This window comes from Equus quagga, chromosome 1, assembly GCF_021613505.1.
Source record: "Equus quagga isolate Etosha38 chromosome 1, UCLA_HA_Equagga_1.0, whole genome shotgun sequence".
NCBI classification, from domain to species: domain Eukaryota; kingdom Metazoa; phylum Chordata; class Mammalia; order Perissodactyla; family Equidae; genus Equus; species Equus quagga.
Genome location: NC_060267.1, coordinates 55,232,011 through 55,247,604, shown reverse-complemented (window position 1 = coordinate 55,247,604; position 15,594 = coordinate 55,232,011). Strand labels below are relative to the sequence as shown.

Here is a 15,594-nt window from a genome sequence, read left to right as displayed (position 1 = left end):
ATTCTTTGTTCTATTTCCGTGAAGAATGTCATTGGGATTCTAATTGCGATTGCATTGAATCTGTGGATTGCTTCAGGCAACATGGACATTTTAACTAAGTTTATTCTTCCAATCCATGAGCATGGAATATCTTTCCATTTCTGTATGTCATCATTTATTTCTTTCAATAACATCTTATAGTTTTCTTTGTATAGGTCTCTTGCCTCCTTTGCTAAATTTACGCCTAGATTTTTTTTTTTTGAGGAAGATTAGCCCTCAGCTAACATCTGCTGCCAATCCTCCTCTTTTTGCTGAGGAAGACTGGCCCTGAGCTAACATCCATGCCCGTCTTCCTCTACTTTATATGTGGGACGCCTGCCACAGCATGGCTTGCCAAGCGGTGCCATGTCTGCACCCAGGATCCGAACTGGCAAACCCCAGGCTGCTGAAGCGGAACGTGCAAACCCAACCACTGCACAACTGGGCCGGCCCCACTCCTAGATATTTTATTCTTTTTCTTGCCACTGTAAATGGGATTGTATTCTTGACTTTTCTTTCGGCTGGTTTGTTATTAGTGCATAGAAATGCAACTTATGGGGCTGGCCCCATGGCCGAGTGGTTAAGTTCTCACGCTCTGCTTTGGTGGCCAAGGGTTTTGCTGGTTCAAATCCTGGGTGCGGACATGGCACTGCTCATTAAGCCATGCTGAGGCGGCATCCCACATGCCACAACTAGAAGGACCCACAACTAAAAATACACAACTATGTACCAGGGGGCTTTGGGAGAAAAAGGAAAAATAAAATCTTTTTTTTTTTTTTTAAGGAAGATTAGCCCTGAGCTGTTGCCAATCCTCCTCTTTTTGCTGAGGAAGACTGGCCCTGAGCTACCTCCATGCCTGTCTTCCTCTACTTTATATGTGGGATGCCTGCCACAGCATGGCTTGCCAAGTGGTGCCATGTCTGCACCCAGGATCTGAACCAGTGAATCCCGGGCCGCCAAAGCGGAACATGTGCGCTTAACTGTTGCGCCACCAGGCCGGCCCCAGGAAAAATAAAAATCTTAAAAAAAAAAGAAAAAAGAAAAAAAAGAAGTGCAACTTATTTTTATATGTTGATTTTGTACCCTGCAACTTTGCTGTAGTTGTTGATTATTTCTAATAGTTTTCTGGTGGATTCTTTAGGGTTTTCTATATCTAGAATCATGTCATCCACAAACAGTGAGAGTTTTACTCCTTCCTTTCCAATTTGGATCCTTTTTATTTCTTTTTCTTGCCTGATTGCACTAGCCAACACTTCCAGTACTATGTTGAATAAGAGTGGTGAGAGTGGGCACCCTTGTCTTGTTCCTGTTCTCGGAGGGATGGCTTTCAATTTTTCACCATTGAATATGATGTTGGTTGTGGGTCTGTCATATATGGCCTTTATTATATTGAAGTACTTTCCTTCTATACCTATTTTATTGAGAGGTTTTTTTTTTATCATAAATGGATGTTGGATCTTGTCAAATGCTTTCTCTGCATCTATTGAGACAATCCTGTGATTTTTTGTTTTGTATTTTATTTTTTAAAATTTTTCCTTCTTCTCTCCAAAGCCCCCCAGTACATAGCTGTATATTTTTTAGTAGTGGGTCCTTCTAGTTACGGAATGTGGGACACCACCTCAGCATGGCCTGATGAGCAGTGCCATGTCCACAGCCAGGATCTGAACTGGCAAAACCCTGGCTGCAGAAGCAGAGTGTGCAAACTGGGCCGGCCCGATCCTGTGTTTTTTATTCCTCATTTTGTGAATGTGCTGTATCACATTGATTGATTTGCAGATGTTGAACCATCCTGCATCCCTGGAATAAATCCCACTTGATTCTGGCATATGATTCTTTTAATGTATTGTTGTATTCGATTTGCTAACATTTTGTTGAGGATTTTTCCATCTATGTTCATCAGTGATATTGGCCTTTTTTGTGTTGTCCTTGTCTGGCTTTGGTATCAGGGTGATGTTGGCCTCATAGAATGAGTTAGGAAGCTTCCAGTCTTCTTCAAGCTTCAGAATAGTTTGATAAGGATAGGTGTTAAATCTTCTTTGAATGTTTGGTAGAATTCACCAGAGACGCTATCTAATCCTGGACTTTTGTATTTAGGAGGTTTTTGATTACTGTTTCAATCTCTTTATTTGTGATTGGTCTGTTCAGATTGTCAGGTTCCTGGGTTGTCTTGGGGTGCTGGTTGCACAGGTGCCGGGGTGCTGGGCGCATGGGTGTTGGTGTCACTGGCAGGGGGCCTGGGGACACCAGGATTTGTATACATCCCTCGCTGCTGGTGGAGCTGGTGTCGGGTCGCGAGGTCACCTTCTGTGGTTCCTGCTGTTTCCGGAAGCAGATTCCACCTACCACCACCCTTTGTAGGGGCGCTGGGGTCGCCGGGAGCTGCGGCCGCGGGCGGCGCTCGCACGTAGGCGCTCGCGGGCGGGCTCGGCCGCTGGGCAGACGTTCGCGCGGCCGCCCCGCCTCCGCTGCCTTCGCGCCGCGGCCGAGGGAGGCTGGCCGGCCTGGGTCGCTGCCGGAAGTGGGGCCGCTGCCCCAGTTCCGCTGCTCCCCCTCGGGCCCGGTCTGCCCACCTTCAGCTGTATAGCCGCATGGGCATCCTGTTGTGCTGTGTAGGGAATCCTCTGCTGGTTAATAGACGTCCCTTTAGTTGTCACCTAGAGGGGAGAGACCAAGGGAACGACTCGCTCCGCCATGATGCTGACGTCACTCCGTGGTCTGTTGCTTTACGCAGTTAAATCAGACGGATGGATGGTTAGAAGGGGCGAGGAAGACGGGCAGCTGAAATGTAAGAATAATAATGTCCACCAGGCTCCCTCGCTGTTGTCACGATGTGTTTCCCCGCCGCTGCTTCAACGCCCTAGAGGCGGATGAAGGATGAGAGAAATCGAAACTTCCTTAGAATCTGATTTACCCTCCTTTCCATTCCTCTTGGTCCTTTCAGGCACATCTTTATGATCTCATTCAGCACCCCACCCCCACCCCCTGATTCATTCTTACTGTCTCGTCGGACCCCTAGTTTCAGGGGTCTCTCAAACCCACCCCTTTCAAGACAACGCCCCTGCTCACTGTGAATAATTCCTTAAAGATAAATAATAGCTACTGTTTGAGGGCTTGCTATGCATTAGCCCTTGACATATACACATTATCTCCGGAAACCTCACACAACCTTGCAAGGTAAGGAATATTCTCCCCTTTTTATAGATGAGAAAACAAGACTTTCTGAAGTTGAATACTTGCTCAAGGCCACAAACTGGAAAGTGATAGAAGCAGGACTCAGACCCTGGACCATCTGGCTTCAAAGCCACAGCCGCTTTCCGCTGCACAGCACTGCGCTTCATTCAGCACGTGGCTGAGCGGGGGCCCCGCCCCTGGCCCTTGGAGCCGACTCCGAGCTGAATGAATGATCCTCCACTCGCCACAGCTGCCTCCCTGGGCTGTTCCTGCCTCAGAACAAAGCTCCCGTGACGGCCTCTGTCTCTTCTTCGCAACCAGCTCCTTCACTTATGACAGATTTAGGGCTTTGCTTTCTTTTAAACCTTGGCACTTCCTTTTCTTTATTGATTTAAGAAATTATTTTAAAAAAATCAACTCTAGCACGTTATTTAAAAATTCAAACAAAACTGAAGCTTAAAAATAGAAGTGAATGTCTCTCTACTACATCTGCTGGCTCCAACCCTACTCTCCTAATGTAACTACTATTAACTGTTCAGTGAATATTTTTTCAGACTTTTCTATATGTGTATAAATGTGTGTGTGTGTTTAGGAAGTTTTCCTGACTTCTCAGAATTCTATAATCTGTATGTCTTTATTCTAAATCATTGTCCAACCCAAATTGTAAGCTGCAAAAGGGTAAGATAAATGTATTTTAAATTAATCTACACAGCATCTGACCAAAGAAACACCTATTCTTGATGGATTTATAGGAGCACCTGAGTTGGAGAAAGGGGTGGAAGGCAGGACCCTTCTAGAAAGACCCTGAGGTCACCAAGAGGGAGGAGCACGTGAGCTACAGGGAGGAGAGCGTGCTGGCTGCCGATAAGCTCACAAGCAACTGGCCTGACCTGCCAGGGTGTGCACACACTCCCCGGGCTGTGATGTCACTCAAGTGTGAGTTGTCTGGTGCCCGAGGGGAGGGGAGAACAGGGGAGTGGGGAGGCAGGAGGGCGGAATGTGGGCTGGGCCAAGTTTAGAATTACAAATGCAGCGGAGGAGTTGGAATCACACTTTAAATAGCCAGCACCTTCCCCTTCCCCCTTAGATAATCCTTCTCCCCCCGACTGGACCTCTGGCAGCAACTGCACGAAGGTTGGTAACATTCTTCTCTTCTTTTTCTGTTTCCGAGACTCAGACTATAGGTTGGTGGGATCCGTAGGACTTAAAACCAAAGGGTTTTTTTTATCCTTCCCTAGAAAATGCTCCTGCCGTTTCTGTGTGCATATGCAAAGACTATATGCTGTTTTCTCAACTTTCTGAAACTTCAGTGGCTTTTGACTTAAGGGACAATGTGATTTGGAGAAAGAGAACCCTAGGCAGAGAGGAAAGATGTTTGGGTTTAATTCTAAGAAAAGGAAGACTTTCTTCTCTGTGAAATGAGACAATATTGAGACTTGAAAGAACTTAAAAATTTTGACAGGATTAAAAGAAATAAAAATACAAGTGCCTGTTATCCTACCAAGTGCTTTCATATATATAAAACCTCATTTGCTATATAATATCTAAGTATATGGAATAAGTAGTAAGTATATATAATAAGTCATATCTAAGTATATGTGTACATTTAAGTATAATGATAGGATAGCTAAGTATATTCTATCATTCTCACTTTTACAGATGAGCAAACTAAGGCTCAGAGTAATTAACTTCCCTGAGGTCAGGCAGTGGTGTGGCCACAGCTGAGGTTTGAACCCTGGCCTGTCTGACTCTACAGCTCAAGTCCTTTCTTCTGCACGATGCCACATTTGAGATGGTACCCTAATGAGGCTAGGGGACCCAGGATAGGGCTACTGTTTCTTCTAGGGTCTGAGAGGATGAAGAAGTGAAGGGAGACGGTGTTCCATCATTGGAAGACATCCTTCAGATGCTAAAGGGAGGCCCAGAAGCGGCACAAGCGTTAGACAATCTTCTCAAAAGGACCGAGGAAACTTCTTGGGACCAGCTGCTTGGGTTTCTCCTTCTTAGCCCACAAACAATCTTTGGAGCCCATTCCCTAATTTATTAAGTAAGCAAAAGTGACTAGTGTTCTCTGACTTTCTCTGACTTTCTGGATCCCTTGGGTAGCTCAGCTGGGGAGGCAGAGCCACAAGAGAGTCTCTGGCCAGATGGGGCTCCCTCTGAGAAAGTTCTGTTAACATGAACTTTTTTTGAGGTATAGAAAAAGTCCTTCTACCCACTTCTCCAGAAAAAGGGCCACTGTAAAAAGTCAGGGAGGAGGCATTAGAAGATGCTTATATTAGGCATGCTGATAAATCTCGGCAGCCGAGGGAATCAAGAGATGGAGTTAAAAGAGCCGGGACAGAGGGGATTCAAGTCCTGGCTGTGCTGTTTACTAGCTCTGCGGCAGCAGATCTATTATTTAACCTCTCTGAGCTGCAGCTTCTTTATTTACAAAGTGGAAATTCGTCACCAAAAGGAAAAGAGCCCATACTTCACCTTTTTCTTATGCTGATTTCGGAGAGAGATGAAGGGAGTAGCTGGACTCATCTTGTTCAGAGACCCTGGGCTCACTCACCCTCTCATTCCTTTGGAATACTTTTTTAAAAACTAGCTTTTATTTTCATATTACAAAATAAAACGACATGCTCTTTGACAAAAATGTAGGAAATATAGATAAGGAAAATATTCCCATAATCCAACTACCGAGAGAAATATTTTGGCACATAGCCTAATCTTTCAATGCATACAAATACTTTATGAAATGTTTTTCAAGCATAATCATATTGTATGTGCTATTTTATAGCTATTTTCACTTCACATATTATGAACACTTTTTCATTTCATTACACTTTCTTCTGCTATACAATTTTTAATGATTATATAGTATTTGTATGTGCCAAATTTGTTAACCTATTTACCGTTTCTGAACATCTATGTACTTTCTCATTTTTTGCTGTTATAAACACTGACCATCCTCAATGCCAAATCTGTACCCACAGTCACAATTATTTCCTTAGAGTAAATGCCTGCAAGGAAAATTGGTGGCTCTGAGCATGTATAAAAATCCCACCCTTTCACCTGTCCCAAGCATAGAGAATGGGGAAAACTGAAGCACGTGCTACTACAGACAAGGATAGTTGTAGGATGGCAGGGAGAACTTAGACAACCTAGGGGCTGTGTGAATTCTTCCACTGCTACAAGCCCCAACCCAGGAGAACCTGCTTGATGGAAGCAGTGTCTGTATGTCAGTGTCAGTGCTTTCTTCCTGAAACAGGAAAGGAACCTTTATTCTCAGCAGCTGTTACCCACCTTTACCAATAAAAGACGTTAAGGAGGACATGGGTCCATAGCCAAGGGAGTAGGAATTCATCTCTTCCAGTGTATTTATTCCCTTGGGAATTTGCTGGTGAAGAAAGGGGGAAGGCTTTCCTTCCAGGGTTCTAACAGTAACAGAGCGCCCTGCTTGTTTTCCAGGTGGGATGGATAGCAGGGTCTCAGGCACAACCAGTAATGGAGAGACAAAACCAGTGTACCCAGTTGTGGAAAAGGCGGAGGATGGCAACCTGGAACGGGGGCAGTGGAACAACAAGATGGAGTTTGTGCTGTCAGTGGCCGGGGAGATCATTGGCCTAGGCAACGTCTGGAGGTTTCCCTATCTCTGCTACAAAAATGGGGGAGGTGAGAGCCATTGCGCCACTCCAGCCACCCCTGCAAGGAGGACGTCTCCATCTCCTCACCTTCTGCCCCTCCAGAGAGTCCCATAGACACACAGAATGCTGGAATTGGAAAGACCCTTAGAAGTCATTAAGGACATTGCATGAGACTGAGACCTAGACAGCTCATCTGACTTCTCCAGGGGGTTTTCTATTGTAGGGTGGCATCATAGAAATATGAATATAGCCTTGGAACCAGATGGATCACAGTTTGGATTCTGGCTTTGCTACTGATTCTCTGTGTAATCTTGGGCAAGTTAGTTAAGCCCTCAGAGCCTCAATTGCTGCTCCTGTAAATTGAGATAGTAATACCTACCCTTCAAGGTTGTTGTAAGGATTAGAGATAGTGTATGTAAAGTGCTTAAATGGTAGATGTTGAAGATGATGTTGATACCAAACTGTCCTGTCGTCTTGAGACCCCTAAGCCATGGCTTTGTGTCTTCCCCCTCCTCTGCTGGCACCATGACATTCCCTAAGCCGTTCATTACCCGACTCCCACCAGTGTCATAACCTTTGATACTAGTGGCTCTTCCTTTGAAAATTTTCCACTGAAAATACGTGTGGGGAGCATTGACTCTAACTCTTTACTAGGTCTTTACTGGCTTCTCAACCCTCCATTTTAGGCCCCTGGGGTAACTGCTACCCCCACAGCAGTGGTGGTAATTTTCCTACAACTAACTCCCCTTCAAGGAATCCCAGATCTTTGTGGGAAGCCCCAGAGGGACTTCCCAGATCCTAAAGTGTTTTGGCTGGGCAGGTTAGGAAGATCTCCTTGTTGTTGGGTAAAGCTTATAGAGGTTGGGGCTCCTAGGTGTGGTTTTGAAGTGAGGCTGCAGTCTAAGTGGGAAGAAAGGGGAATGCAGAGGTAGGTCATGGGGGAAAATTCTGAGTGGAGTGGTAATTTCACGGTCACAAATGTTGGAGGGCACCCTAGTGCAACCCCTGTCCTTTCGCAGGTGAGCAGGAGCCTCCACATGCATTAAGCTCAGTCTCACAATAGTTTTGGAAAGAGAAAGCACATGACACAGAGTGGAGGTGGGTGGACAGAGAGATGCTCTGAGCCATGGAGTCTTATTCTCAGTATTGCAGCATTTAGGGATTGGCCTTGGAGTTGGAAATTATGTTTTTCCAGAGGGGTGGGAATGGGCTGATATGTCCTTTCTCACCAGGAATTTCTGGCCGGCAGCCTGAAATCACGGGACTTTGCTCAGTCTGCACTGTGAGGGAAAGAGGGAGGTCTTCCCACTTTGAACCTAGCTCTGGACACCCCACATGCTTGTTTAGGAGCTTAGGCCTGAAATCTCGCCCTTCAAAGCACTGGGTGAAGGGATGGGGCTGGTCCAGGGAGGAGAAGGAGTCTGGGGCCTAAGCTGGGCATTGGGACCCTGTATCTGGAACCTAGTAACCAGCTTAGCTTCTCACGTGGCAGAAAGATTAAGAGATGAGCCGCTTTCCCCAAGCCTCTCTGGAATTGGGTAAAGGTTGGTGTCGGAATTAGCAGGAAAGGCACAAAGAGGTGGGAGAGAGTGATTTCCAGGTCTACTTCAAACCTACTGGGCTGAAGAAGGGGAAGTAAAAGGGAGCAGTGACAGGAGCAGGGGGACCGTGGGGCTTACTCTGCTGAGGTGAGGCTGTCTGGCCATATTTGGGTCTGAGCTCTGCCTCAGGGCGCTGTGGTAAATTGGCGCAGGCATGGAAATGTGTGACTATGTTTGGGTGGAAATGCAGGCCCGGGAAGAAAAGAGCATCTGTGGCCCTTGGTTTTTCACATGGGTGCTTGTAGGGGAAGCTGGAGGCAGGAGGGTGGATGCTGTGGCTTCTTCCTCCCTGGATAGAGCCTGCCTACCAGCACTGCTGATCCCAGTTGATAGTGGAGACATTTTTAGGGGTCCTGGATCCTGTCAAGTTCTCTTTATTTAGTCCATACACCACCACCCATAATCTCCTCCTTGATCAAGCTCAGGGCCTTAGAACGCCTCTTCTCTTTTCCTTGATGGACAACAGCAGCTGGAGGGAAGTGTTTCTGAGGGGCTCTGGAGCTGGAGGCTAATGCCCAGGTTTGCTCTGAAGGGCATGTCATCCAGGGCCACTGAGTGAATTAATGGAAATGTTCCTTTGCCAAGGTAAGGGGGACTAACCAAAGATACGTATGGTCATTAGAGGAACCTAGACATACCTATTTTTCTGGTTTTTGGTGTTCCCAGTTGTTTAAGCCTTCTGTCGACATTTAACTCCCCTCGCCTCCCAAGGAAAACAAGCTCCTACAGAGAATGGGCCCTAACACTTCATCTTGTCATCTGTCTCTTTGTCAAAGAAGAGACCAAAGCATCTTTATGATAGGATCCTTTGCTGTTAATGTGGGGAAGGAGGGTGAGGACAATGGAGACCAGTTAGATTGGTTTGACCCTTTTCCTCCCTGGCTAGTCATTTTATTTAAACCCGTGGTTCTCAGATTGGGGCTTGGACTCCTCGGGGATGAGAGAAATACTCTGAGCGAGTTCTGGAGAACGATGCTGGGCTGCTCTGGGTGTACAATGCTCAGGTCACGTATCCTGCTCATGGGCCCTCTCTCTAGCTTCATAGCTTTGAATAGCCACTTTTGTGCTTGGGGTGAGGTGGGGTTGGGATAAGCTGGGACTTTATTATTGTTAATATTTGTTCAATGGCAAGGTCAGGGATGAAAAAGTCCCCAAAGTGTAATTTTAGTTTCAAACTAAAGTTACAAGTGATGTCTTCTTTGGTTCCTTCCAGCTTTTACATTTGGCAGATCTAGTTTAAAGTGAGTTCCAGCGCAGGGAAAGGGCTGAGGCAAGAATATGACGGAAGAACAGGCAACAGTTGAACATTATAGTTGAAAACCAGAGAAGCTGAGAAGGTGGTGCAGAGAAGCCCATTCAAAATCAGGTGCAACTGGTAGGCTTTTTAGGGAGATGGATGGGAGGGACGCGGCCTCAATCATCTCCTAGGTAAATACCCTCCCTGCTGTCCAGGACCTGTGGCCAGTCCACCACAAGCACCTTCCTCATCCTGATGGCTTTCTAGAGTGTCCAGTCTCAGTCAGTGGCCCCAGCATGGGGCCAACCAAGTCCTGCCCCTGACTGTGTCATTCAACAACAACTACATACTGAGGGCCTACCACGTGCCAGAAATTATCGTAAGTGGTTGGGATACACCTATAAACGAAACAGACCAGTTCCTTGTCCTCTTGGGACTTACATTCTAAAAAAGAGAGACAGCCAATAAACAATAAATATAGTAAATAGGAAAATTATATAATGTATCAGAAGCTAATAAGTGCTATGGAAGAAAACCGAGTAGAGGTGGGTAAAGGGGATCAAGAGTGAGAGGAGGGTGGTCACATTGAGAACATTTGAGCAAAGCCTTGCCAGGAGTGAGGATGCTGACCAAGTAGACAATGGGGGTGAAAGTGCTCCAGGCAGAGGAAACAAAAAGCTTAATGGTCCTAAAGCAAGAGGCTGACTGGCTTCTTAGCCGAGCTGCCAGGAGGGCAGTAAGTGGAAGGTGAGGTGAGAGAAGTAAATAGGGTGGCAGTGGCAGATCATGTGGGTCCTTGTCAGCTACGGGGAGACTTTGGCTTTTACTCTAGTGATGAGGGGAGTCACAGCAGGGTTTTGAGAAGGAGTGGCATGATCTTAGATTCTAAGATAATCTCTATGGCTTCTATGTTGAGGACTGACAGTAGAGGAGTAAGGGCGGAGGAGACCAGCTACAAGGCTAAAAATCTCGGAGTCATCCTTGATTCCCTTCTTTCTGTCGTAACTGTTGGCTCTACCCACATACCCAGATCCTGGGTGCTGTAGAACATGGGCCTTCGGCTGGACCCTCTCCAGCTCCCTGGACCCTGACTGCCAATGGAATGAATTCCTCCACACCCAGAATATCTCGGACTGGAGACCCCACATGAAATATGCAGAATCTGACACTTCTCATCACCTCCACTGCTACCACTTGGTCTAAGCAATCCAAGGATTTTAGCCTGAGCAGGTAGTAGGAAGGAGTTGCTGTTTGTTGAGATGTGAAAGTCTATGAGAGGTGCAGGTTTTAGGAGGAAAATAAGGAGCTGAGTTTTGGGAATGTTGAGGTGAGACATCTGTCAGATATCCAAGTAGAGCTGTCAGCTAGGCAGTCGTGTGTGTGAGTCCAGAGTTTGTGAGAGAGATCTGGACTGGAGATATAAGTTTGAAAGTCATTGGATTTTGATGGTATAAGAAAAGAGATCAAGGAGCTTAAAAGATCTGGGAGAGGGGCCGGCCCGGTTGCGCAGTGGTTAAGTGCACGCGTTCTGCCTCGGCGGCCCGGGATTCCCCGGTTTGGATCCGGGTGCAGACATGGCACCGCTTGGCAAGCCATGCTGTGGTAGGCATCCCACATATAAAGTAGAGGAAGATGGGTATGGGTGTTAGCTCAGGGCCAGTCTTCCTCAGCAAAAAGAGGAGGATTGGCAGCAGTCAGCTCAGGGTTAATCTTCCTCAAAAAAGAAAAAGAAAAAAAGATCTGGGAGAAGAGGAGGAACCAGCAAAATAGACAGAGGGAGAGAAACCAGTAAAGTAGGATGAAAACCAAGAGAATGGGGTATTTGGAAGGCAAGTAAAGCAATGGTATCAGGGAGGAGGGAGAGATAACTACATCAACTGCTGCTGAAAGGTTAAGAAAGACGAGGAATGAGAATTGATCGTTGGGTTTAGCAGCATTGGTGACATTGTAAGAGCAGTTGCAGCAGCGTGCTGGGGCAAAGACTGGTTGCAATAAGTTTAAGATAATGCAGGAGGGAAAGATTGGAAATAGGGAAATATATATGGGCAAAACTCAGGAGTGGATGAAATTCATCTCTTCTTTCTGTATTCTCCCTCTGGAGTGGAAATAAGCAACGCGAGTGCTGCATGGTAGTATAGTGCCCAGTGTGTCCAGCGATGTTGGGGATAGGTCTCATGACTGGTGAAGTTGCTAAAGAAGCTGCACATTTGAACTCTTTCCCCAGCTCTCCACCCTCAACTCCCAGGAGGGAGAGCAAACCTGGTCTTTCTCCAGGGCCTGTCCAGCTAAAGCGCTAGCTGTGGGGATGAGGAGACTGGGTAAGCTGAGAGGCATGATGCAGGAGAAGGTGGTAGGAGAGGGTTTCGGCAATAGGATGCAACTCTGCCAGGAGGGAATTTAAGTGAGTTGCCTGCCAGTCTCAGCCCAGACAAAACAGATCATCTGCCAATCATTTTATACTTCATTTCTAAATCGGTTGTTGAAAACTGGGGGCGGAGGTCACCTGTGCTGAGAATCTTTGGTTTCTGCCAGTCTTAGAACAGCAGCTAGAGACCGCCTTGTGTGACCACCGATGCTCCTTTCTTCCCTGTCCTGTCCAAGCCCTCCTCCCTTCTGATCTTCAGTCTCCAAACACCCAGATCCTGGTGCTTCAGAACACGGGCTTCCAGATGACACCCCTCCAGCTCCTTGGAACCTGGCTGCTGACAGACTGAGTTCCTCAACACCCAGAATACCTGGGACTGGAGACTCCATGAGTGTAGCACAGCTGGACCTCTCAGAAATAGGGATCTTAGAGGGGAAGGACTGTGGGGGAAGGGCAGCAACACAGTAAAACTCAGCTCCAGACTGTAGGGAGAGAGCGCATAGACACCAATGTAAAGGGGAGAAATGGCACCTGGCACCACGGAAGACTCTTCCCCTTGATGCTATTTGTAGGTGCTAAAGAACAAAGAGAAATGAGGAGCGCTTTTCTTCATATGAGAGTAATACTTATTTTAGTAGCGCGTGACCATTTGTTACTGTTTTTGGTTAATTACTCAGTGCCCAGTATTGGTCAGATTAGTGTTGATTAGAGCATATAAGTGTTCATGTATGCTCACTGCTGTGTTGCTCATGTGGACTATCATTAGTTTGTGTCTTAAAAAATGTCACCTGGAACATTACAGGTGACATCACACAGTGTGCTCCTTTTAAGAAGAGTGGCCAGCAGAATGATTCCTTCTAGGATGGGCATGTGGTCTCTCCCATTCTGTAGGGAAAAATGCCGGGACATTTTAGAATTGTGGGGAAGAGACTAACGTGGGGCATACGCGGGAGCAGGTAACTGTGAACTCCATCCTTCATCTCCAGGACTAACTCCATTTTTCAGTGGTGGCGCCTGGGGCTTGGGTGGGAAAAGAGGCCGACTGCCCTATAGGACTCCCCAGTCTGCACCTGGGTCCTTGGGTTCCATTCTGCCCCTCACAACTTCCCCACTTTTAGGCCAGTGGCCCTGCCTGGTGGATGTGGACCTTGTCCCTTGTGGCATGCTGCCCAGGTGCTCAAAGAGGGAGAGAAGGAGGGGAACAGAGCTGACCATTGGACCCAGTGCTGTTAAACATTGGCTTGGTTTGTTGGGAAAGAGCAAGGAGCATACAGATGTGGAGGAGAGGCTTGACCTGGGCGGAAAACTCAGTTCGCTCTCTATCCTGTCTCTCTCTTTTATCCTCTCTTCTCTCTTTCTTTTCTCTCTCTCTCTCCGTTACTGCAATGTTTCCAACCCTCATCAGTGACTGTTCACATAAGCTATGGGGCTCTCTCTTCCCTAATTTTCCACTCCTGCCCAAAAAGTCTTGGATTGACTTATGTACTTATTAGCCTGCATTGTTTACGATCTTTATTTCTTTCCCCTTGAGGTAATCAAGTGTTTCCCTCAGTGCCTGAATTATGGATGTGTGGACTACATGCCAGAGGTTTGGAAGGTGAAGAACTAGAGAACTCTAGACCCCATTAACTTTTGCTTGAAACAGGTTTTTTTTTTTTTTTTTTTGGAGGAAGATTAACCCTGAGCTGACATCTGCCGCCAATCCTCCTTTTTACTGAGGAAGACTGGCCCTGAGCTCACATCTGTGCCCATCTTCCTCTACTTTATATGTGGGATGCCTACCACAGCATGGCTTGCCAAGTGGTGCCATGTCCACACCCGGGATCCAAACTGGTGAACCCCAGGCCGCCAAAGTGGAATGTGTACACTTAACCGCTGCGCCACCGGGTGGCCCTTGAAACAGTTTTATTAAGATATAATTGACTTACAATAAATTGCACATATTTAAAGTGTACAATTTGGTAAATTTTGACATATCTATACACCCTTGAAACCATTGCCTCAAGATAATGAACATATCTGTCACTTCACAAAATTTCCTCCTGTTCCTTTATTCCAACTCTGACCTCTGCTACCCCATCCCAATGCAACCACAGACCTGTTTTTTTGAAATATATATATATTACAGCTTTATTGGTATGTTATTGATATATAATATAAGTTTAAGGTGTACAATGTGATGATTTAATACACTCACATATTGTGAAATGATTACCACAATAAGGTTAGTTAACACTTCTGTTCCCTCACATAATTACCGTTTTGTGTGTGTGTGGTGATAACATTTAAGATCTACTCTCTTAACTTTCAAGTGTATAGTACAGTATAGTTCACTATAGTCACCAAGCTGTACGTTAGATCCCCAGAACTTACTCATCTTAATGGCTGGAAGTTTATAGCCTTTGACCAGTATCTCCCCATTTCTCCCACCCCCTAGCCTCTGACAACCACCGTCCTACTCTCTATTTCCATGAGTTTGGCTTTTTTAGAGTCTACATGTAAGTGAGATCATATAGTATTTCTCTTTCTCTGACTTATTTTACTTAGAATAATGCCCTTGAGGTCTTTCTTTGTTGTCTCAAAAGGCAGAATTTCCTTCTTTTTTTATGACAAAATAGTATTTCATTGTGTGTATGTGTGTGTATATATATCTCTATACACGTGTATATGTATATCTATACATGTGCATCTATCTATCTATAGATATGCCCCCACATTTTCTTTATCCATGCACCTGTTGACCAATGCTTAGGTTATTTTCTGTCGCTGTACATTAGTTTGCATTTCTTAGAATTTTATATAAATGGAATCTTGCTGTATGTACTTTATCTGGATTCTTTCGCTCAGCAAAATTATTTTGAGATTTTTTGAGTATCAGTAGTTCGTTCCTTGTTATTACTGAGTAGTGTTCCCTTATGTGGGTATACTACAATTGGTTTATCTGTTCTCTTGTTGATGGACATTTGGATTGCTTCCAGGTTTTAGCTGTTACAGATAAAACCACTGAGAACATCTGGACACAAGTCTTTGTATAAATACATGCTTTCATTTCCCTTGAGTAGATACTAGGAGTGGAATGACTGGTTTACATCGTAGGTGCGCTTTTAGCTTTTTAAGAAACCGCCAAACACTCTTCCAAAATGGTTGCACCATTTTACATTCCTGCCAGCAGTGGATGCAAGTGCCAGTTTTTCCACATCCTCACCAATGCTTGGTCAGTCTTTTTAATTTTAACTTCTCAAATTGGTGTGTAATATTATCTCATTGTCATTTTAATTTGTATTTCCCTAATGACTAATGATGTTGAGCATCTTTTCATGTGCTTATTTGCAACCCATATATCTTCTTTGGTGAAAACCTGTTCAAATTTTTTGACCATTTAAAAAAATGGGTTGTTTGTTTTCTTACACTGAATTTTGAGAGTTCTTTATAAATTCTGAGTACAAGTCTTTTATCAAATATGCATTTTGCAAATATTTTTTCTCATTCTGTCTTATATTTTTCCTTTTCTTTACTTTTTTTTTTTTTTTTAAGATTGGCACCTGGGCTAACAACTGTTGCCAATCTTTT

The 15,594-nt window shown here is 45.4% G+C and overlaps 1 protein-coding gene across 11 annotated transcripts in view; it reads left to right on the top strand.

The window, feature by feature from the left end:
* LOC124242708 (sodium- and chloride-dependent GABA transporter 2) overlaps window positions 1-15,594 on the top strand; it is a 68,626-nt gene that overhangs the window by 26,077 nt on the left and 26,955 nt on the right. For 2 of the 11 annotated variants that reach the window (XM_046667965.1, XM_046667982.1), the window contains exons 1-2: window positions 3,954-4,125; window positions 6,646-6,849. The exons of 1 other annotated variant lie outside the window; for it this stretch is intronic. In XM_046667965.1, the coding sequence (XP_046523921.1) occupies window positions 4,113-4,125; window positions 6,646-6,849 (217 nt within the window). In that variant the 5' untranslated portion in view covers window positions 3,954-4,112. Of the gene's footprint in view, window positions 1-2,477; window positions 2,804-3,941; window positions 4,126-4,276; window positions 4,324-5,034; window positions 5,237-6,645; window positions 6,850-15,594 lie in introns of those variants that run through there. 8 more of the 11 variants (XM_046667999.1, XM_046667958.1, XM_046667932.1 and 5 more) reach the window with 7 other exon arrangements.